Source organism: Pristiophorus japonicus, chromosome 4 (genome assembly GCF_044704955.1).
Source record: "Pristiophorus japonicus isolate sPriJap1 chromosome 4, sPriJap1.hap1, whole genome shotgun sequence".
NCBI classification, from domain to species: Eukaryota; Metazoa; Chordata; class Chondrichthyes; family Pristiophoridae; genus Pristiophorus; species Pristiophorus japonicus.
In genome coordinates this window covers 272,479,491-272,504,425 of record NC_091980.1, presented here as the reverse complement: position 1 = coordinate 272,504,425, position 24,935 = coordinate 272,479,491, and the positions used below count along the sequence as shown (strand labels likewise).

At 43.9% G+C, this 24,935-nt stretch overlaps 1 protein-coding gene across 1 annotated transcript in view; it reads left to right on the top strand.

Annotated features, from left to right (window-relative positions):
* kcnh5b (potassium voltage-gated channel, subfamily H (eag-related), member 5b) overlaps positions 1-24,935 on the top strand; it is a 604,928-nt gene that overhangs the window by 81,099 nt on the left and 498,894 nt on the right. The window contains 1 exon segment of the mRNA XM_070877933.1: positions 22,554-22,660. Within this exon segment, the coding sequence (XP_070734034.1) occupies positions 22,554-22,660 (107 nt within the window).

Genomic DNA, 24,935 nt, shown 5'->3' with positions numbered 1-24,935 from the left:
TGCAGCCTGGCACTCTGTTATGAGTGCCAGGCTGTTGGTCCAATTGAGGGTGTTCCTGGTTGCCTAGTGGCAGCCGCCAAAGGGACTGCAGAGCGCGCAGCGGCCCACCCTTTTAATTGAAGGGGAGTGGCGTCCGTCGCGTCAGCACTACATGAAGCATTTGCATAGCGCTGACGTTGACGGTGAGGCGCTGGGCTTCGGAGCATGCCGCTGGACTCAGCGCTGCTCTACCACCCCGGGAGTGCCTCTCCATGGACGTGGAGCGCCTCCGATAGCGCTCCGCCACCTTTGAGGGGCGGCAGGGCCAAATTCCGTGCCGAGGATGGAATTTCTGGGCCCGGTGATAAGTGACTCGACCTTGGAAGGTTACTGCCTCCAAACAGAGCATGGGGCAACTTCGCCCCCAAAAGTCTGATTCAGTGAATGCATTATATCCCGCCTCTGCCAGGCCACTTGGTCCATTATTTTTAAATTTATGTAACAGCGGTTTGAAAATTGGCTTGAATTCATCTAAATAGCAATCACCATTGATTTGAATGGGGTGGTGGATCTATGCTAATTATCTTCTGACTGTTTTCCATGAGGTTAATGGCTGAGCAGTGCAACCCGCCAGGAAAATATGGAGTGGCAGAATTAATGGCGCAAGTCATTTACTCCATAATTTCCTCTTTTGCGATGATCAATGTCCCTATGCCATAGGTGTGCCATTACATTGGTACAGGTCCCCAGGAAAATCTTACCTGTACCTTTCCTTGGAGGAAAAGGGAACCTGGTTTGTAGCTTGGGAGATCCTGCACTATAAATTGGAAGAAATAGATTTTGTTTAATCTGTGCTAAGTTTCTTTTAACAATCAATTTAGTTGCTGCGTACATTCATTGATTTACCCTGGTAGGCTTCGAATAATAAAATGACCAAAATAAGACAGCTGATTGGAATCAGCATGGCATTTCTATAGGGGTGAATGTTATTTCAGGGACTACAGTAAACTGGAATGAAAATTATAAAAGCAATAATCCACTGCAGTGAATTGCATACTTACTGTGCAGTATTCTAGAATGAATTTAAATACCACATTAAAATTAATTGCTTCTGCTGAAGCAATTCAAACACCTAGCGTATCTCACCGATGATATTGTCCTGGGAATTCTTTCACTTGGGAGAGAACTCGAAGAATAACCTTGTCTTATTGCTCTGGGTGATGCATCATTCTTTGAAATTTACTTTCCTCGTAATACTCAGTGACTCTGTGATTAAAAATCAGGATCACTTCTCTGTGATTACAGAGCGCGATAATAGAGCTGTAGTCCTACGGGGAACATGATGAGTTACAATTTTGTTACCGTAAGTCCATGTTATGAACATAGCCGTAAAGATTTGTTACTGAGGTTGAAACATTGATTACCATAAAATGCGAGAATTGATTTTGCTCATGCTTTAGTGGATATGAAGTTTAATTAGCAATTATATGGAGGAAATACTTGTCCATATTATCTACTGTGTGTATAAGCTCTGAAGATTACTGTACAGAAAGGCACGGGTAACGCGTCTGATTAGATCACTGATATTCAGTTATTTTTGTGAAAGTTTACCCTCAGTAATCCCAGTACCTTGGTTCTTATATATGTGAAAGACATTTTGAGAATGATTCATCTCAGACTTGGCTCCATCCCAGGAGCAAGCTGCCAAAGATGGAAGGTCACCTCAGTTACGTGAGTCTTCTGTAGAACAGGAACAGCCACCCACCTCTCACAAGACTGCCTTCAGATTGCACCTAAAAGAAACACTAGGGGCCCAAGTTTCGGCCTCAGTTGCTCCTGATTTTTTGGAGCAACTGGTGTAGAACGGAGTATCTTAGAAATTCAAATTCACGGCATTTAGTTTGCTCCAGTTCTAGTCAGTTAGAACAGTTTCACTTTGGAACAGAATTTTTTTTTTCAAAAGGGGCCACTTACGCCTGTTTTCAAAGTTTCGGCAATGAAAACTTACTCCAAACTAACTTAGAATGGATTAAGTGAAGATTTTTGTACGCTCGAAAAAACCTTGTCTACACTTTAGAAAATCAGGCGTAGGTTACAAATCAGGCATAGGGAATGGGGTGGGGGGGGAGGTTTAAAGAGAAGTTTACAAACATTAAATACTTCAGTTTTACAAATAAAGAGCCATCATCAATAATAAATGATAAAAACATCAATAAATCAATCAAAAAAAATTAATAAGAAATAATTTTTTAAAAATCAATAAATAAAACATTTTCTACTTACCGACTGCAGCACCGGGAGCCCTCCAACAGTGTGCTGGGATGCCCCCCCCCCGCCCAGTGTGTCTCTGTCAGTGTCTCTTTCTCTCTGTCTGTCTGTGTGTGTGTCTCTCACTCTCTGTCTGTCAGTGTCTGTGTTTCTGACAGCGAGGGGAGGGGGAGAAGGTGGGTAGAGGGAGAGGGGGGGGCAGGGGGAGGGGAGGGAGGGAGGGAGAGAGGGAGGGAGGGAAGGGGGAGGGATGGGGGGAGAAGGGGGAGGGAAGGGGGAGAAGGGGGAGGGGGGAAAGAAGGGGGGGAGGAAGAGGAGAAGGGGGGGAGGGGGAAGGGAGAAGGGGGAAGGGAGGGGAGGGGGAAAGGGGGGGAGAGGGGAAGGGGAAAGGGAAAGGGGGAGAGGGGAAGGGGAAAGGGGGGAGAGAAGGGGAAAGGAGAAGGTGGGGTGGAGGCGAAGGGGGGGAAGGAGAAGGGAGGGGGGAGGAGAAGGGGTGGGGGGAAAGGAGAAGGTGGGGGGGAGGCTGAATGGGCCGGGCCCGGCCGGGCCCAAGACTTCGGGCAGGGCCCGTCCCCAGCACCAGATTTACAGGTAGGTGGCATTGGGTCGGGTCCGGGGTCGGGAGCACGGGTTGGGTCGTGGGGAGCGTGGGTCGGGGTCGGGAGCGCGGGTCGGGTCAGGTTGAGTCCGGAGTGGGGGGGGGGGGGGCAGTCGGGAGCATGGGTCGAGTCGGGGGGGTGAGGATGGAGGTCGGGTTGGTTCGGGTAGGGAGGGAGCGCGGGTCGGTTCGTGTCGGGGGCGGGGGGGAGGGAGGTCAAGTTAGGTCGGGTCCGGTCCGGTGGGGGGGAGTTGGGAGTGCGGGTCGGGTTCGGGGGGTGGTGGGAGGTAGGTCGGTTCAGGTTGGGGGGGAGGGAGAGGTAGGTCAGGTTGGGTGTGGGAGGGGGGGGGCGTGGGTCAGGTCCGGTCCGGTCCGGGGGTGGGGGGGGAAAGCAGGAGTCGGGTTGGTGTCGGGGTCGGGTCGGGTCCGGTCCGGGGGCGGGGCGGGGGCGGGGCGGGGGGGTGGGAAGCAGGAGCTGAGTGTGGGAGGAGCCTTATGCACGCAGCACCAGTGAGGCCATTCGGCCAGGGCTAGGGGCTGCGTGCTTCGGGTCCCTCCCACACAGTTTTGGGCGCCTGGAGCTACTGCACATGCGTGCCCACTGTAGTGCGCATGTGCAGAGGTCCCGGCACTGTTTTCAGCGCAGGGACATGGCTCCGCCCCCTACAGCTCGTACTGCGCCGCGCCCAGCTCAAGAGGACCAGCAGGGAGCCAGAGAATCTGGAAGTTTTTTTTAGGCGCACTTTGTGGCGCGAAAAACGGGCGTCCAGGTCGGGGCTGCGCCGTTCTAGGCGCGGCCCGAAACTTGGGCCCTAGAATAGGAGAAAGAAAGGGATGTTTAGACACCCAGAGAAAGCAAGGTGTCAGGAAAGAGTAGATTGCATTCTGTTCATAAAAAATAGGAGCAGGAGTAGGCCACTTGGCCCCTCGAGCCTGCTCCGTCATTTAATAAGATCATGGCTGATCTGATCATGGACTCAGCTCCTCTTCCCTGCCCGCTCCCCATAACCCTTTATTCCCTTATCGCTCAAAAATCTGTCTATTTCCGCCTTAAATATATTCAATGACCCAGCCTCCACAGCTCTTTGGGGCAGAGAATTCCACAGATTTACAATCCTCCGAGAGAAGAAATTCCTCCTCATCTCAGTTTTAAATGGGCAGCCCCTTATTCTGAGACTATGTCCCCTTGCTTTAGTTTCCCCTACGAGCCCCCTCATTATCTTATATGTTTCGACAAGATCACCTCTTATTCTTCTGAACTCCAATGAGTATAGGCCCAACCTACTTAACCTATCATCTTATCTCCGGAATCAACCTAGTGAACCTTATCTGAACATCCTCCAATGCAAGTATATCCTTCCTTAAATACGGAGACTAAAACTGTGCGCAGTACTCCAGGTGTGGCCTCACCAATACCCTGTACAGTTGTAGCAGGACTTCTCAGCTTTTATACTCTATCCCCCCTTATAATAAAAGCCACAATTCCATTTGCCTTCCTGATTGTTTGCTGTACCTGCATACTAACTTTTTGTGTTTCATGCACAAGGACCCTTCTGTCCTGCAGCACTTTGCAATTTTTCTCCATTTAAATTATAATTTGCTTTTCTATTTTTTCTGCCAAAGTGGATAACCTCACATTTTCCCACATTATACTCCATCTGCCAAATTTTTGGCCACTCACTTAGCCTGTCTATACCCCTTTGCAGATTTTTTATGTCCTCCTCACAATTTGCTTTCCCAGCCATCTTTGTATTATCAGTCCCTTCATCCACGTCATTAATATAGATGGTAAATAGTTGAGGACCCAACAGCGATCCCTGCGACACCCTACTAGCCACTGTTTGCCAACTGGAAAATGATGCAATTATCCCGACTCTCTGTTTTCTGTTAGTTAGCCAATCCTCTATCCATGTTAATATATTACCCCAAACCCCGTGAACTTTTATCTTGCGCAGTAACCTTTTATGTGGCACCTTATCGAATGCCTTCTGGAAATCCAAATACACCACATCCGCTGGTATCTCCTTATCCACTCTGCTCGTTACATCCTCAAGGAACTCAAAAAAAATTGTCAAACATGAATTGCCTTTCATAAAACCATGCTGACTCTGCTTGATTGAATCATGCTTTTCCAAATGTCCTGCTACTGCTTACTTAATAATGGACTCCAACATTTTCCCAATGACAGATGTTAGGCTTACTGGTCTATAGTTTCCTGCTTTTTGTCTGCCTCCTTTTTTAAATGGGGCGTTACATTTGCTGTTTTCCAATCCGCTGGGACCACCCCAGGATCCAGGGAATTTTGGTAGATTATAACCAATGCACCCACTATCTCTGCAGTCAATTCTTTTAAGACCCTAGTATGTACGCCATCAGGTCCAGGGGATTTGTCCACCTTTAGTCCCATTATTTTACCGAGTACTACTTCATTAGTGATAGTGATTGTATTAAGTTCCTCCTTCCCTATAGCCTCTTGATTATCCACTATTGGGATGTTTTTAGTGTCTTCAACCGTGAAAACCGATACAAAATATGTGTTCAATACCTCTGCCATTTCCCTCTTCTCCATTATTAATTCCACAGTCTCATCCTCTACAGGACCAACATTTACTTTAGCCACTCTTTTCCTTTTTATGTACCTGTAGAAACGCTTACTATCTGTTTTTATATTTTGTGCTAGTTTACTTTCATAATCTATCTTCCCTCTCATGGCGTTTGTTGTATTAAAGGAGATTGTGAACCTGTGTTGTGCTGCATTGTTCATGGAGATTAGAATCCTAAGGAAATGCTTCACTTATTTTGTGCTAATTTCCTCAATCAGTTGCTGATTATTGCCATGGTCCCATTCCTCCCATTTATCCCACTGCCCTGCTCTTTTCCCATAGCTTTGCAATCTGTCCTCCAAGTATTTATCCAATTCAAGTTCTGCTTCCAAAGCAAAAGGGCTACCTCCCTAGGAATGTCCACATCCATCCTTTTTGGATCGTGAAGTTGTGCAGGGCAGTGCAGGCTTCATTAATGCAGAACATATGAGCTGGAGCACACTGCAAATCACCTATTATCCTACCAAGGCAACAAAACTGCCCTTCAGGATTCCTCTTGATGACCACTCTATTGAAGGCACTTTCCTTATTGTAGCGCTGCTGTTTGGGCAATTCTCAGGCAGGTCATTATTCAAGGGAGCAGGGAGGTACATATTGCTATTCACAAGCCATCTGTTTTTATTACTTTCTTCCTCGAAGAGCTCAGTGAGGGCTCATTGCCAAAGGATGAATGCATTGTGACAACTCCCAGCAAATCTTAAATAAAAACAGAAAATACTGGAAACAATCAACAAGTTGGCAACATCTGTGGAGAGAAAGGTGTATGATTAATGTTTCAGATATATAACCCTTCGACAGAACCGGTTTTGAATGTTCAGAATTTTCTGTTTTATTTCAGTTTTCTAGCATCTGCAGTATTTTGCTTTCTGTCCCCAGAAAAATCTCAAGCTGACGTGCATATAGTCACACACAATCTGTACATTCAGGGAATGGAAGACCTTTCTATTGAGAAAGTTGATGGAATTCATCTTAACAGGAGGGCATGCCAAGCATTTTGACACAGTCAGGTGTAAGTGGTTTTACCCTTGGTGGTTTCGAATCAACCCCCCTTACAACAGTTCTAGACCCTGGGAATTATAGTAGTGAACAGAATACTCAGTTATAGACAGATCTTTCAGTCTCAACCATCACAATGCTTTTATTCAAGTTGAAGCACACACCTGCTTCCAATAAAATGCACCCTTATGGCATAAAACAAACACAGTACAACACACAACACTGGCCCATCTGAACAGGCCCCTACCGCGAAGTACCCATGACTAAAACACTCCTGCTTGGACCACTGCCGAATCTGTCCAACAGACTGTGCGCACGCCTAGGATCTGCGCAGAACCTCCCCACTAAACCCCTAAGGCTTGGTTGGGACACACGACACCCCTTCACACTATGCAGTGGTTTAAAGGATGTGTGGGCTGGGATAATGCTCACCAGTTACCCCTGTGGCTTATTCGCTGCTTCTCCCGATGAGGCTTATCTTCTGATTCTGTACCAATCTGTGGTTTCTAAGTCCAGTCTCAAGGTCAGTTTCCCAGTCAAAATAGCGAGGCTCTCTTTGCTTGTATTTCTTCTCTCCATCCCAGACGGAGTGCTGGATCCTTGAATGCGTTGAACGAAGCAAGCAAGCTTATAAGAGGAGAGGGAGAGATGGCAGCAAACTGTCTTTCCCTTATATCTGAAAAATGTTTGCTGAATCTTCACGCCAAAAACCAGGCCTTTGACTGAGGCAGTCCAACTAAAGGGCAATGAATCACATCTTTGGCCTGTGCCATTGTTACCGGGCTCTTCCTGGGGATAAAGGCTGCAATAAGTCCGGGTGGCCAAATAGCTTCCTTTGTCCTGAGGTTCCCGTGCTCCGGGTCTCTCAATCATTTCGATGGCTTGAGCACTGACCAGTTTACCTGATCTCTCATTGATGGGTTCCCATTACATAACAAAAGGGTCCTCCATCTGCTTTCAGCCATCCCAGACTATCTCCGCCCACCTGATGTGTATTCCTGTGGAACATGCCTGGGCCTGTCCCAGTCATACTGTCGGCTCTTTTGAAATATGAAAAAGCAATGTCCAAAACTTAAAATCCCAAATCTGTAGTCTGTGTCGATGTTTATGCAGATGCTTACACAGGGAGATGACTAAACAAACTTAGAATAGAAGAGACCAAGTGGGAAGGAGAACCTCAGAAGACTGAAACAAGTGGATGGGTTAGATCTCAGAGGAACAGAGAAGACAGAAGAGTAGACCTTCGAGTCCATGGTTTCAAAATTGGGATCAATAATCTACTCACAACAACAACAACTTTTATTTATATAGCGCCTTTAACATAGTAAAACTGCCCGATTCACTTCACTGGAGCGTTATCAAACAAAATTTAACACTGAGCCACATAAGGATATATTAGGGCAGATGTCCAAAAGCTTGGCCAAAGAGGTAGGATTTAAGGAGCGTCTTAAAGGAGGAAAGAGAATTAGAGAGGCAGAGAGGTTTAGTGAGGGAATTCCAGAACTTAGGGCCTTGGCAGCTGAAGACACGGCCACCAATGGTGGAGTGATTAAAATCAGGGATGAGCAAGAGGCCAGAATTAGAGGAGCACAGATATCTCAGAGGTTGTAGTGCTGGAGGAGGTTACAGAGATAGGGAGGGGCGAGGCCATGGAGGGATTTAAAAACAAGGGTGAGAATTTTAAAAATGAGCGCAGGGGTGATAGGTGAATGAGACTTAGTGTGAGTTAGGAAAGAGACCAAAGACATGACCAAAAATAAGGTTTATATAAAGCTTTTGAAGGTAGCGAGAAAGGTAGCTATGTGAAATAATTTTGGAAGAGTTCCACAGGATATCGGCATTATGACTGATGGTGGAAGAGAAAATGGGAAATAAGCAGCGACTGAAAGTCAGAGATGTATGGCTGGAGGAAATTACTTAGGGCCCAAGTTTCCCCAGGAATTGCTCCATTTTTTTTGGAGTAACTAGATTTTCTTTGAGTAACTTAAAAAGCGCAATTCTCCCCATTTAAGTTGCTCCAGTGTAAGTGAGTTAGTTAGGTTTTTTTAGTTCAGTTTTTTTTTCAAAAGGGGGCGTTACCAGCCACTTACGCCTGTTTTGGCCAATTAAGCAAGTTTAGCCAGCTAAAACTTACTCCAAACTAACTTAGGTCAGCGTAAGTGTACGTTCTGAAAAACCCTGCGGTGAATTAAGAAATCAGCGCAGGCAGCCAGAGATAGGTGGAGGAAGGGGATCTTGCAAAGCACTAAACAACATTAAAGAAGCATAAATACATTTAAAGCACCAAGCACTAAACAAAGCACAAAAAGTAATAAGCAATTAATTAACAAATAAAAAATAGAAGGAACCCTGCACCTAAAGCACCAAGACCAAAGTAATAAGCAATCAATCAATCAATAAATAACAAATAAAAAATAGAAGTCCTGCCTGAGAGAATGCAGCGGGCGGCCAATGAGGAAGCCCATTTGGCCAGGTCTAGGGACAGCGTGCTTCGGGCCCCTCCCACACAACCTGCAGAGTGTTGCACAGATTCGGGCTGACAGGAGCTACTGCACATGTGCGCACACTCGAGCACGCATGTGCAGAGGTCCCGGCACTGTTTTCAGCGCCGGGACATGGCTCCGCCCCCAATCCACTGGCTACGCTATGCCACCACCAAGGAGAGGCTGGCGCGTGGCCAGAATCGGAGGAAGATTTTCGGCGCACTTGGAGGCGGACAAAAGCAGCACACCTTGGGTGAGTGCACCAGAGAAAGGGGTTGGGGAAATTTGGGCCCTTAGATAGGACAGAGTGAGGCCGTGGACTTCTCGTATGTAAATTTGTGAATGAGAATACTACAGTCTGGGTCAGTTAGAGGTCCGTAAGTGGATCTTTCCTCACTAGCATGGAGAGTACTCAATAGCTGTAAGTAAAGGTAACCTATATGTATAGTCCATCCTATTTAAAATTGTCAAAAGCCAATTTTACAAACCACAAATAGCTCTGTAACCTGAAACTTCAAGAAAAGGTTACCATTTACCATCAATGCTGACACTATTCTCAAGAAAAATATATTCCAGTGAGGAGGTAAGGGTGTAAGAGAAAAGATAGCCATCCGTGGCTAACGAAAGAAATAAAGGACAGTATCCAATTAAAAACAAGGGCATACAAAGTGGCTAGAACTAGTGGGAGGACAGAAGACTGGGAAGCTTTAAAAAAGCCAGCAACGAACGACTAAAAAAATGATTAGGAAAGGAAAGATAGACTATGAAAGTAAACTAGCATAAAATATAAAAACAGATAGCAAGAGTTTCTATTGGTATATAAAAAGGAAAAGAGTGCATAAGTAAATGTTGGTCCCTTAGAGGACGAGACCGGGGAATTAGCAATGGGATACATGGAGATGGCAGAAACTCTGAGCAAATATTTTGTATCAGTCTTTACAGTAGAGGACACTAACAATATTCCAACAGTGGATAGTCAAGGGGGTATCGGGTGGGGGGGGGGAGGAACTTAACACAATCACAATCACAAAGGAGGTGGTACTCAATAAGATAATGGGACTAAAGGCAGATAAATCCCCTGGACCTGATGGCTTACATCCTAGGGTCTTAAGAGAAGTAACGGCAGGGATAGTGAATGCATTGCTTGTAATTTACCAAAATTCCCTGGATTCTGGGGAGGTCCCAGCAGATTGGAAAACTGCAAATGTAACACCCAGATTTAAAAAAGGAGGCAGACAAAAAGCAGGAAATTATAGACCAGTTAGCCTAACATCTATGGTTGGGAAAATGTTGGAGTCCATTATTAAAGAAGCAGCAGCAGGACATTTAGAAAAGCAAAATTCGGTCAGGCAGCATCAGAATGAATTTATGAAGGGGAAGTCATGTTTGACAAATTTGCTGGAATTCTTTGAGGATGTAATGAACAGGATGGATAAAGGGGAACCAGTGGATGTAGTGTATTTGGACTTCCAGAAGGCATTTGACAAGGTGCCACATAAAAGGTTACTGCACAAGATAAAAGTTCACGGGGTTGGGGGTAATATATTAGCATGGATAGAGAATTTGGCTAACTAACAGAGAACAAAGAGTCGGGATAAATGGTTCATTCTCTGGTTGGCAATCAGTAACTAGTGGGGTGCCGCAGGGATCTATGCTGCAACCCCAACTATTTACAATCTATATTAACGACTTGGAAGAAGAGACTGAGTGTAACGTATCCAAGTTTGCTGATGATACAAAGATGGGAGGAAAAGCAATGTGTGAAGAGGACACAAAAAATCTGCAAAAGGACATAGACAGACTAAGTGAGTGGGCAAAAATGTGGCAGATGGAGTATAATGTTGGAAAGTGTGAGGTCATGCATGTTGGCAGAAAAAATCAAAGAGCAAGTTATTATTTAAATGGAGAAAGATTGCAAAGTGCTGCAGTACAGCGGGACCTGGGGGTACTTGTGCATTAAACACAAAAGGATAGAATGCAGGTACAGCAAGTGATCAGGAAGGCCAATGATATCTTGGCCTTTATTGCAAAGGAGATGGAGTATAAAAGCAGGGAAATCTTGCTACAGCTACATAAGGTTTTGGTGAGGCCACACCTGAAATAATGCGTGCAGTTTTGGTTTCCATATTTACGAAATTATGTACTTGCTTTAGAGGCAGTTTAAAGAAGGCTCACTAGGTTGATTCCGGGGATGAGGGGGTTGACTTATGAGGAAAGGTTGAGTAGGTTGGACCTCTACTCATTGGAGTTCAGAAGAATGAGAGGTGATCTTATCGAAACGTTCGGTGGTGACGTGCGAGTGAGTAAAAAAATGAGAAAACTTCTGAAATCCAACAAATTTACACTTCTACGTTGACAGGTAAAAAATAGTTGAACTTTATTATTGATTTTGACACTGTTCTTGGCTCCCTGTAAAATCTTCAATTTAAAAACAATGGCGTCTTTCAGCGCAGATTTTTCAATATGCGCTAGTTTTCTTAAATAGGTTTTTCTGGAGTGGCCAGATACGCCAACCTAGGAGAGAAAAATGTTGGCCAAACTGCAAAAAAGTGAAAAAACTGCCAGACATGAGGGAACGCCCTATGACGTAAAAAAAAAACTGGCCTCGAAGAATCATAACAAAGTCAGTTACGCCGGCGCAGATCGCAGGGGGAAACTTGGAAAAAAATAAATACCCCAGAAAAAATGACACCCGCCAAAAAAACGGCACAAATGACTGGGGAAAATTGAGCCCAAACATTGGACATGACAATCAGTTACTAAATTAGATAGCATTTTCTGAATTTGTATAATTTCATATTCTAAATCTGCCAGTGAGTGGAACGATTTATTGGGATTTCACGTCTCATTTCCTTTCAACTGCGCATTAGGTGACATATTTACAAAATATGATAAAGAAAACAGCTTATGTTCATGCAGCTGGAAATGCCAATTGATTGTATTATGCAGACCATTAGCAACATGAAGCCTGCAATTACCATCATTCAGTGTAAGGAGACTTGAGACAACTCAAGCAATATTTGTAATATTCATCAATGAAAAAAAGTGTATTAGAACGTTCCTGGATTTATGTAAATCTAACAATTGGATCATAAAGCAGCAGAGGAGTAGATGATCTACACAGACCAAGGCACCCAGTAAAAGCAATATCCGCACAAATCAGAATTAATGACTTGAGGGTATTAAACCTAAGGGAGCAGCAATAAAAAAACAATGAAAATCATAATCAGATCCAAGAATGTGACTGTTATACCACATAATTCTATTATTCTATTTCAATATGAGAAAAATATTTCAATGCTGCTGCATACATACAATATGCCTCTCATACTATATTCTATGTAATTATGAAAAAGCTTCAGTAATATAGAAAAATGCCAACATTCAAAAAATGCAATTTCATTTTCTTATTTGCAATGATTCATTGATCTGATGAACAATGGGGAAAAAAATTAAAATGCAGTACATGGAAACCAATTCAATTACTAGCAAGTCATTAGCATTAAGTATAATGATATATTTAGGACTAATATTTAAATCTTTTTTAATGTTAAATACTATAGCATCAAGATTTCAAGGTACATGTTTTATTAGCTAGAATCTTTTTATATTACAATTGTTCAAACATTTTTTTACTTATAAGTTATGCTGCTGTTTCTTTGTGAATGCTAATATGATGTTCATGCGTTTTCCTACCAACAATGCATTGTACAGGAATCGAACAAGAAGAAGTGAGGGTGAAGATTAAATTTGTTTCAATGATTTCAAACTGCTATCCATTATTATCCATTCTTTGCAAGCAATTACAAGAATAAGACATCAGCTATTGTAAAAAAAAAGAAAGGCACAATATAACAGTGGTGTCATTTCTGTAGCTTTGCTTAATTTTGCATACATTACTAATACATAAGAACATAAGAAATAGGAACAGGAGTCGGCCATACAGCCCCTCGAGCCTGCTCCGCCATTCAATAAGATCATGGCTGATCTGATCATGGACTCAGCTCCACTTCCCGCCCGCTCCCCATAACCCCTTATCCCCTTATCGTTTAAGAAACTGTCTATTTCTGTTTTACATTTATTCAATGTCCCAGCTTCCACAGCTCTCTGAGGCAGCGAATTCCACAGATTTACAACCCTCTGAGAGAAGAAAGTTCTCCTCATCTCTCTTTTAAATGGGCGTCCCCTTAGTCTAATATCATGCCCTCTAGTTCTAGTCTCCGCCATCAGTGGAAACACCTTGTCAAGCCCCCTCATAATCTTATACGTTTTGATAAGATCACCTCTCATTCTTCTGAACTCCAATGAGTAGAGGTGCAACCTACTCAAACTTTCCTCATAAGTCAACCCCTCATCCCCGGAATCAATCTAATAAGCCTTCTCTAAACTGCCTCCAAAGCAAGTATATCCTTTCGTAAATATGGAAACCAAACCTGCACGAGGTATTCCAGGTGTGGCTTCACCAATACCTTATATAGCTGTAGCAAGACTTCCCTGCTTTTATACTCCATCCCCTTTGCAATAAAAGCCAAGATACCATTGCAGCAGCTAACTCCAACATGCCGTACCTCATGCGCCCTGACAGTGTCTCAACGACCTGCAACATTCCCTCCCTCATGTTGAGTAAAACTGTCTGAACTACCTGCAACATTCCCTCCCTCATGGCCACTATTCCCTCACTGATGGTCCTGGATATCGTTCCCATTTCTCGTGTCATTGCTGTTACTTCTCCCGACAGTCCTGCTACCTCATCACTCACCCAACTGATGGCATCCAGGAGTGACTGGGTAAGGGTCAGTGCTCTCTGTACTCAATGACAATTAGATCCTGCACCTCAGGAGAGCGCAATCGAGCTCTCCTTCCCATCCTCCCCATGGTTGTGCCTCGTTGCACCTCACCACTGGAACCCGCTACCTCGAAAGGTGTGAAACCATGGAATGTCCTAACACTCAAACCTCTAGTAACGGAAGGGGCTGTCACCTCCATGAGCAGCACCTCCTCCAAAGTACAACAGTGGGAGCTTCATCCAGCTCCATCCCCTCCACCTTACCCCCATTTTGGTCTGGAGTGTTAGATTGGAAGATGTTCTCCTCTTCAGGCTCGTCTGTGTCTGAATCTTCTGCATCGTCGGGGTTGGCCTCAAGTTCTGCAAAATGTAACAGAACATTTAAATGGTTAGCAGCAGAGGAGGGAGCAGGGTGGGTGGCATGAGTAGGCTCACACATCGCAGGCCAGGCAGCAGGCTGATTTGAACGACCACAATGAATTAGCAAGACTTAACCTCACCCTCGAGTGTGCGCCCAGCTTGTTGAGTGGTGGTTGCTTTTCTCCAGGCAGGACCCATCAAATCAGCTAACCTCTCTTCCAAGGGTGTCAGTGGGTGCAGATTTGCCGGGCTGCCTTCTGTTCGAGTTCTTTCCCTTTTATTATGTGCCACCTTCTCTGCAAAGATATGAAAACCTAACTTTTTAAAGACGGTGTCTTTCTGCTGGGTGGGATATACAGATGGTCACATTTACAATTGCAATTGCATTGAATAAATGAAAATATTAATTACACTAACTACTTGACCAAGGTCCTGCCATTTCTTGTTACACTGGCTTCCAGATCTCGTGGTGGTCACCATTGCACAGTAATCTCCTGCAACTTGGTTCCAGCGTTTCTTCATTTCTTTGGGTGGAACTTTTATATGACCTCTGCTGGTGACCAGGTCCTGCCATCTGTTCTCAAACACAGTAACTAGTGCCTCCACCTCTTCCTGTTAGAAATTCTTGGTCATTGCACCACGTTGCATCTTGTATTGCTGCAGCTGCGATTTTTCCAATACTCTCACACAGCACTCTTTCTCACACACACAACTGGCTCTTTAAAAATGGCCGATTGCCAAACCCGCGCTGGACTGAGCATGTGCGTCCGTTGTATTGCAACAACGTCAAAAATGTAACTTTTTTCCCGTGCATGCGCAGAAGGTGCGGTATCGTTTTTCGGCGCAGACAGCAGGCTCCACCCCCCGAGGTGACTGGAGACGCTGTGCAGCGCCAAATTCAAATTATACAGCGGGGAAACTTCGGCAAATTATTTCTGCCGCATTTCTAGGCTAGAAAAATGGCCGTAACTCTGGCAATACGCCAGAAAACGGGCTTGGGGAAAATTGAGCACATTATTTTGTCCCCACCTTTTTTCGAGTTATTTTTCTTTTGCCCTTCTGAAAAAATAGAATAGTGTTACATTTTGTATCTGTCACCCCACCTACTCCGAGTCACCTATACCAAACAGGCATAAGGTCCAAGTTGTTGACTGCTCTCCTGCCAGATGGATAACAATGATTAAGGTACGGTGTATGGACTCTTCTTTGTATTACAGCTGGAATAATTCATGCTGTGGCATTCGCATTTCTTCTTCATCATTACTTTTTGAGTACTATTTAAAATCTTAAACAGGTGGTTTAAAAAAAAATCCGGCATCCTACCAACCAGTCTGAAAAGCGTAAAGTTTTGAGTCCTTATTAAAACAAAATATATCAGAGTGCCTCTGGAAATAGAATATGATATGAAGCTTAGTGAATTGTTCCTAACTTCTGAGATCTGAACTCCAGGTCTACTGAATTGGAGAAAATAAAATAATCCCTGTCTCCATAATGTATATCATAAATATCCTAAATATATCAAAAAGTATAGGGCTTCTGACAATCTAGGAAGGTAGCAAAAGCTGACCAACAAGTTAAAAAAAGTGACAACTAAATGGATGAATATATGTCTTTGACATTTGAAATCAAGTGGTTACATTGAAAGTGCAGTGGGAACTGCTCTGGTTTCAACTTAAGCTGCAACTATATTCAGCATTCTTTCATTGGTATTGGAGGATTTGGGGGGAAATTGCCCTGCACCTTGATTGGGGGCAGTAACCAGCTGGGGCCAGGACTTTCTGCATCCGGTGCAGAAGTCCCGCCTCCGCTGCTGAGTTCGGCTTACCGCCGCTCAAAGAAAGTGGAGTGCAATCTCACGTGCTCCCCTTTCATTTGGGGTGGTTCCCGGGAAGCAACTGGGGCAATGATACAAGCGGAGCATCCGCGTAGCGCTGGTGCGTTTCAACTCCACTCCCCTTCACTTAATGTTGGGGGCCTGCGCACTCTGCAAGGCCTCTGATGGCCGCCATGAGGCCACCAGGGCAGCATGGTGCCGGGCTGCCCGGCACCCAAAATGGAGTGCCGGGCTGCACCATGGCAGCCCGAGCCACGCTAGGGCCGCCATCATGGAGCTGACTCGAGAGTTGCCAATCCAAAAAAGATGGCAGCCCAGGTGATGGCGCCCTCCCTTTTAACTAGCTCCCCAAGAGCGAATATCGGCCAGCTTCGCGACTCGTGGGGCAATTTCCCCCGCAGGGCGATAATGGGTCAGTGAGGGGTCGCCGCGCACGGAGATGACATCATCACCGGTTGCGCGGCGGCCTAGGATGCTAACTGCGGCAGCATGTCCGCAAACTTGTGGACAATTCCCCTGGAGGCGGTAGCACCCCATTCCCTGGGCGAAAAGTCTCGTCTACCTCATTAGCGCCCCCCTGGAGGCGCTAATGGGATTCTAAAGAAGGGGCAATTTTGCCCCCAAAGTACACACAAGCTCAAATGAGATATAAACCTTTGCACAGTTCCACTGGCGAAATGAAGTCTCACTGGTGGCTGGTGCAGTTGGGAAAGTCAGGACCTCGACCTTGTGTACCTTGATTCATGGTATACCTAACTTTCTGGTCTGTGATTTTATGCAGAGTAAAGAGTCAGTCCAACTGGCAAACAAAATCCACAATTCCATATGTTAATGATTTAAATTAAGACCCATAATGAATTGTACAAGTTGACATAAGGCGTTGCTCTCAGTGTGCACATTGCTCAGTGCAGGACGGGGTAATGGGTCTAGACTACTTTGGAGTGTCTCCTAAATCAAGATTGCTGTTGATTGCTTGAATATTAAAGTCTAGTTTTTGGCAGTGACCATTTCTCTAATTGTGTATTGAACATCTTGCATACTTTTATTTATCTCTACATGATTGCCTTTTTGTTGAAGCCTTAATTTGCTAAGAGACCTTTTTCTGGATCTTGGTAATTACTGCTATTGTACAAGTTGGAGCTAACAAAGTTGCATCCCTTTGACTGTTCCCATAGTGCTGCATTAATTAGATGAGTAATATAATTTCATGAGGACACAAAATCCTCTGGCCAATGAAATTGGCTAATTCATTCATGGGATGTTAGCGATGCTGGCAAGGCCAGCATTTGTTGTCCATTCCTAATTGTCCTTGAGAAGGTGGTGATGAGTTACCTTCTTGAACCGCTGCAGTTTTTGTGGTCAAGGTACAACTGAATGCCATTTCAGAGAGTATTTAAGAGTCAACCACATTTCTGTGGGTTTGGAGTCAGATATCAGCCAGACCAGGTAACAGCTGATTTCCTTTCCTTAAGGACATTAGTGAATCAGTTGGGTTTTCCCGATAATCCATTAGTTTCATGGTCAGCTTTACTGATACTAACTTTTTAAATTCCAAACTTATTTAAGTAACTGAATTTCAAATTCCCTCAGCTGCCATGGCGGCTTTTGAACTCACGTCTCTGGATTATCAGTCCAGGCCTCTGGATTACTAATACAGTAACAGAACCACTATACTACTGTGCTATACCACCAATACTGGACGAGCTGTGTTTACAGAACATGTCACTCCTACCTGGATATGTCACAAGAGACTGGTTTTCACCACCTCCACTTCACTACAGGGGCAGTAATCAACCTATGCCATCTGCTGCAGGCTGATTTACAGACAATGTCTCGGACTCTTCCCATATTTGTGAAAGTCACTGCAGCATTAAGCTTCCATGAAACAGGATCCTTCTAGGGGATATCTGCCAGATATGCCAATTCATTCCTGTATAAAATGTCCTTTTTCAAACGCCGTATCATTGCCTGCTTTCGCCCCTGCCTCAGCTCTTCTGCTGCTGAAACCCTCATTCATGCCTTTGTTAGCTCTAGACTTGACTACTCCAACTCACTCCTGGCTGGCCTCCCACATTCTACACTACGTAAACTTGAGGTCATCCAAAACTCAGCAGCCCGAGTCCTAACCCGCACCAAGTCACGATCACCCATCACCCCTGTGCTTTCTGACCTATATTGGCTCCCAGTTAAACAACACCTCGATTTCAAAATTCTCACCCTTGTTTACAAATCACTCCATGGCCTTGCCCCTCCCTGTCTCTGTAATCCTTTTTCAGCCTCACATCCCCACAAGATGTCTGCACTCCTCAAATTCTGTCCTCTTGAACCTTCCTCATTATAACTGCTCAACCATCGGTGGCCGTGCCTTCAGCTGTTTGGGCCCGAAGCTCTGGAACTTCCTCCCTCAACCTCACCGCCTCTCTCCCTCTCTTTCCTCCTTTAAGATGCTCCTTAAAACCTATCTCTTTAAACAAGCTTTTGGTCATCTGCCTTAATGTCTTCTTTTGTGGCTCGGTGTCAAATTTATCTGTTTTGTCTTGAAACATTGCTGTTGAACCGCCTTGGGACATTTTACTTTGTTAAAGTCGCTATATAAATAAAAGTTATTAAGTTATTATTCAGTGACTGGCTCTATGCATGTCAGGTCAAACACTTGTATCACTTGCCCAGTGGAAAGGAGACATGAACTGGAGAGGGCACAGAACTTTTAACTGGCTAGCAGATTTCCCATCAGTCCAGGCCATTATAGATGGAACCTATGTGGACTGTAGTAAAAAGGATTCAATGCTCTGCACATTCTTTGCAGCACCTGAGCATATAGCAGAAAAATATTTATATTGGATTTTTGCCTTGAATGAAACAACATTATGAATGCATACAAATATATATACACTTAGCTTGACATTTCTTCTGATGTCTATGAACATTTTTCCCATTTGCTCTCAGATATGGCAAACTTCGGAGATTGCATTCATTTGGTCAGTGACCTCTGTCTGTGCAGTTTGCACCTGTAATTTTGCTATGAGTGCTCGAGTCCTTGTTTGCTCCTGCACCTCCAAGTGGTTACCGAAAACATGGCATTCATCATGCGCCTAGTGATGCCAAATCTGTTGCAGAACAATTACAGGCAACACCCCTTTAAAGACCAGTAGGAGCCATTTAAGAGCTGCTTGTCCAATATTCTGACTTCGTAGAATCATAGAAATGTGCAGCAAGGAAGGAGGCCATTTCGGCCCATCGTCACCTCACCGGCTGACAAAGAGCTATCCAGCCTAAACTCACTTTCCAGCTCTTAGTCCATAGTTTTGTAGGTTATGGCACTTCAAGTGCATATCCAAGTACTTTTTTAAAGTGGTGAGGGTTTCTGCCTCTACCACCCTTTCAGGCAGTGTGTTCCAGGCCCCCACCACCTTCTGCGTGAATCAATTTCCCCTCAACTCCCCTCCAAACCTCATACCAATTACTTTAAATCTATGCGTCCTGGTTGTTGACCCCTCTGCTAAGGGAAACACATCCTTCCTATCCACTCTATCTAGGCCCCTCATAATTTTATATACCCTGCAGATTGGAGGGTGGCAAATTTAACCCCACTATTTAAAAAAGGAGGGAGAGAGAAAACGGGGAACAACAGATCGGTTAGCCTGACATCAGTAGTAGGGAAAATGCTGGAGTCTATTATAAAGGATGTGATAACGGCACACTTATATAATATCAACGGGATTAAACAAAGTCAACATGGATTTATGAAAGGAAAATCATGTTTGACAAACCTATTGGAGTTTTTTGAGGATGTAACTGATAGAATAGAAAAGTGAGAACCAGTGGATGTAGTGTATTTGGATTTTCAGAAGGCCTTTGATAAAGTCCCACATAAGAGGTTAGTGTGAAAATTTAAAGCACATAGGATTGGGGGTAATATATTGGCATAGATTGAAAATTGGTTAACTGACAGGAAACAGAGAGTAGGAATAAACGGGTCTTTTTTGGGGTGGCGGGCAGTGAGTAGTGGGGTACCACAGTTGGGCCCCAGCTATTCATAATATATATAAATGATTTAGATGAGGGAACCAAATGTAATATTTCTAAGTTTTCTGACAACACAAAACTAGGTGGGATTGTGAGTTGTGAGGAGGATGCAAGGACACTTTGATTGAGTGGGCAAACACATGGCAGATGCAGTATAATGTGGATAAATGTGAAGTTATCCACTATGGTAGGAAAAACATAAGTACAAAGTATTATTTAAATGGTGATGACTTGGGAAGTGTCGATGTACAGAGGGACCTGGGTGTCCTTGTACACCAGTCATTGAAAGCAAACATGCAGGTGCAGCAAGCAGTTAGGAAGGCAAATGCTATGTTGGCCTTCATTGCAAGAGGATTTGAGTACAGGAGCAAGGATGTCTTACTACAGTTATACAGAGCCTTGGTGAGATTGCACCTGGAGTATTGTGTGCAGTTTTGGTTTCCTTCCCGAAGAAAGGATATACTTGCCATAGAGGGAGTGCAGTGAAAATTCACCAGACTGATTCCTGGGCTGGCTGGACTGTCATATGAGGAGAGATTGGGTCGACTAGACCAGTATTCACTCGAGTTTAGAAAAATGAGAGGCGATCGCATTGAAACGTATAAAATTCTGACTGGGTTGGATAGATTGAATGTGGGGAGGATGTTTCCCCTGCTGGGAAGTCTAGAACAAGGGGTTACAGTCTCAGGATACGAGGTAGGAAATTTAGGACCGAGATGAGGAGAAATTTTTTCACTCAGATGGTGGTGAACCAGTGGAATTCTCTCCCACAGAAGGCTGTGGAGGCCAAGTCACTGAATATATTTAAAAGGGAGATAGATAGATTTCTAGAAACAAAAGGTATCAAGGGATATGGGGAAAAGTGGGAATATGCTGTTGAGATAGAGGATCAGCCATGATCATCTTGAATGGCGGTGCAGACTCAAAGGGCCAAATGGCCTACTACTGCTCCTATTTTCTATGTTTCTATGTTTCTAATAAGGTCTCCCCTCAGCCTCCTCTGTTCCAAAGAAAACAAACCCAGCCTATCCAATCTTTCCTCATAGACAAGCAACCAAGCAGCTTCCAGATGTGTTCTTTTTCCATGTGTGAAGGGTCTGGTCTGATAAATGGGAGGTGGGGATGAAGGAATTGACATGCAACATTTAGTAATGCTAGCAATTCTGACATTTGTGTGCTTGCACCACAGATGAGCACTGCCCCAATTTTGCTGATTCAGAAAACTGGGACTAAGATTCCTAGAGCTCTGGTTCCAGAAAGTTTTGTTAATGGATGCATTTTCCAACCTGCAATGTGTCTACATTGTCCTCCCCCTCCCACATGGAATACCTGTTCATCCTATAGTGAATAATTATTAATAACAAAATAACATTTTATGAAAAATAGACATAAAAAATATTAAATTAGAGATAAAAATGAAATAAGCGTTTAAATGTTGATGTTGTTACTTGGCATCACCCATCACTCCTCACAGCTGAGTCAAGTGCCAAGGCCAACAAAACATATGCATCACACTCCCAGCCCCACCACTCAAATATGCATTTTTATATAATTTGCAACATTCCCTGAGAGACTAAAAGATAAATGAAATTTAACAAACATTCTGTAGCCCCTGCCATGCTGCAGAAGGAGCCAAATCCCATCTTCGCTTCAATGTGTCCTGCCAAACGCAGGAGTGACAGGAAGCGGCAATGTATATGCATTACGAATCAGCTGTGGTGGCTCATGGGGTGACCTCTGTGGAGCTTGGGATGGTTGAATCTCCACTGCTCTTCATTGGAAAACACAGACGAGCAAACACTGGGTCTGAAAGGCTGACTGCGTAAAACACAGATGGTTGGCATCTATGTATCCTGCAGTGCTTGCCTTTGAGCTCTTAAGCTCACAATTTATTTTTTGAGAAAAGACATTTTTAACAATATCAAAAGGGTCACCTTGTGAATACATTCCCCTGCTCTTCTGATGTTACCATAAGCTCTGACCAAATTACTCATGCGTCATTGAATGATGCCTTTCCATTCTGTCCTAGCACTTTTCAGCCACATTTCCAGGATTTCCCTCCTCCTCTTTGCAACCAGTGCCCCTTTTATGTTTTCGACAGTGGTTGAGCTGCCTTGAGCACCAGGCCCCTCAATACCGTACACAGATGTGTGGCCACAGCGTGCTGAAATAATTCTGATCTCTCTCTGACTTCTTGCTTGGCTCTCTCCCCCTCTGCCTGCTGACCTGTTCCACCAACTATGAGAAACGTGTTGCTTGTAGCACATGAGTAGCATACTGAACCACAGTGGCTCATGGGGCAACCCTGGTAGAGAGTGGGAAATTTGAATGCCTGTTGAGTGCTAACAAGTGCAGAAAACGGATCTAAATGCTGACTATCAACACAAAGGCAGACAGTTGCCAACTATGGCATTATAACAATGCTACAATTTTCTCTCACAACTTTATTTTACGTAACGTGGACAAGGTATTCTTGTATTGCATTACAAATGACCTTTATTGAATGAATCAGCGAAATATTTATTTATTTGGTGATTCAGCCATTCCCAATTGAATTTTGCTTTCCCTTGTGGTAGGTGACATTCTAAAATTATATTCTTTTCCTTTTCTTGTTGTCTAGTTTCATGTACGGTGACCTAACGGATAGGAAGACCATTGAGAAGGTCAGACAGACGTTTGACAACTATGAATCAAACTGCTTTGAAGTTCTCCTGTATAAAAAGAACAGTAAGTAATTATAATTCAATTATAAATCCAAATATCTTTAGATTTTTCTTCAGCAAAATTTGAAATGGTAATTGTTTATAAGTGCCAAAAAGTAACTCCACTTCTTCTCCAGTTATTGATTCATGCATTATTTCTACAATGTGAGTTGATTTGGAACATTTTTGTAAGTACGAGGACTCCTTTACAGTCAGAATAGCTTGTTTTTAGCCATTAAGAACCATCTGAGTTTGAGTTTGAGTTATCACTGATTGGTCTAAATTTGAGTTTTTCACCGATGCAAAGAGAAGCCAGCTTCATCGACTGAGTGTGGATCCTCCTCATCAATGCCTTCAGCAGCATCACCAATGGCTATTTACTGCCCAAACCTTACCAAGCCAGCGCTCAATGAGGCTCCTGATCCACATACTTTGCCCATCTAGGTGCCCCACCATCACCAAGGGAAAACCCTGTGCCCGACCACCCCCAGAATTGTTACTGAAATTTAGAGTTGTGTAAGATCCTCAAAGCTCTGCAAGTACCATTGACTGTAACATGTAATGTGGAATAACCCAAGTCAATTCTGCTGACCTCAATAAAAACTTACACTAATAAATTGGATGAAATTCCAAAGCTCCAATCAGATCTACTTGGCGCTGTATTTGTAGGCTTGACGTTACGATCTACCATTCAGCTGCTCAGCTTGTCTATTTTATTTTAGCATCGCATGAGTACCTTGCCCTGAGGCTAATTTCAAGCATACTTTAGAATAGAGCATATTGAAAATGATTTTTTAAATAGGAAGTTAAAATGATTTTCACATGAATAGGTTGGAAAAAGAGAACTCTGATGGTTCTGAAATTTTTTTAAAAATTGTGATGGGCAGGATTTTAAAATAAAATTTGAACTAAACGAGCAATGATTTAAATATGAGCAGGCTAGGATATTTTGATATCTACCTTGGTGAGGAGAACACATCAATAATACTACATCCCGCATACATGGAATGCTGATAAAGAAAGTAGTATTGTTCAGTTAGAATCTATCTTCAAGCTGAAATATCATGATATGAAAAATAATATTGCCACTGTAAGCCCTTGTCTATCTTGTTTAGTGGCTGGGTGATATATTGGATGGTAATGACACCTGTTTTATTTTAGACCAATCAGTGATATTCTTCTTAAACCAACAGTGTTTATTTTTAGCAAGCTATTTGGGTTAGATTATGGAATGAAGTCTATGTTGAAGATTTATTAAAAAGCCTCCTTCACAAGACTCTTTTATTGGTTCGTCTCCTTGTGCCAAGTGATTTTTTTTTAAAGTACTAAATTTTGCTCATTAGTACAATAAGATGACATTTAATGCATGGATTTAAAACATACCCACACACATAGCCTGACTTTTAAAATACCTTGCTTGACTATTGTACGTCATATACATAATTGTAATCAAGAAAATGTTATCCAGGAGAGATCGTTTAAAATAACAGTGTTAGTGCTGAAAATTCTGGTGTAAACTCTGCCACTATTCTGTATGGGTTCCTGCCTCACATACAATTCCTGGAAAACTGTACTGCAAAGAAGGCGGGTGTTACTTCTGCCTGCCCCGGTTGTGCCCAGAGATAACAGGCAAACAATCTTTTACAGATTGGCCCCTTTACTCAGGTGGCTGAGGGGACCAAAGTCAGACAACCCCCCCACCCCCCTCCAGCAAGGGCAGGGGGTGATGTTTCCAGCAATATTGGGCAAGTAGACACTGGGGATATGCCTGAAGTGGTGCTTGTGCCCACTTGTAAATGAGGTGCCCTAGAGCTGACCCCATAAACTCTAGTGGACTTGGTGCTGGAGGACACCTTCCATCATGATGTTTGCATAACCACAGTAATCGTGACTTAAGGAATTTTGGGACCAAAATATTTAATGTTTTACCTCATCTAGGGCTCAATTTTGGCCGAGCCCATTTTTCAGCGTACTTTAACCGAGTTGCACCATTTAAGTATGTCCGGAGATGCTCCGGAAAAAAATGTTCCAACTTTGGCCGCTGCCTGGCCTCCTCACTGCAGCCGCGCAGCATGGCCAGTCACCTCGGGGGGTGGAGCCTGCGTTCTGTGCTGGAAAATGTGCCGAGACATCTGCACATGCGCAGTGGAGAATAGTGATGTCCGCGCATGCGCAGTAGCGCTGCGAGTTGGCAATCGGCCATTACAGATCGGGCACTGTTCTGAAAACAATAGCCAGCTCCTCCCATGAGGAAGGTTACTGAGGCACAGCACTGAACAGACAGATAAAGACTTTTAATA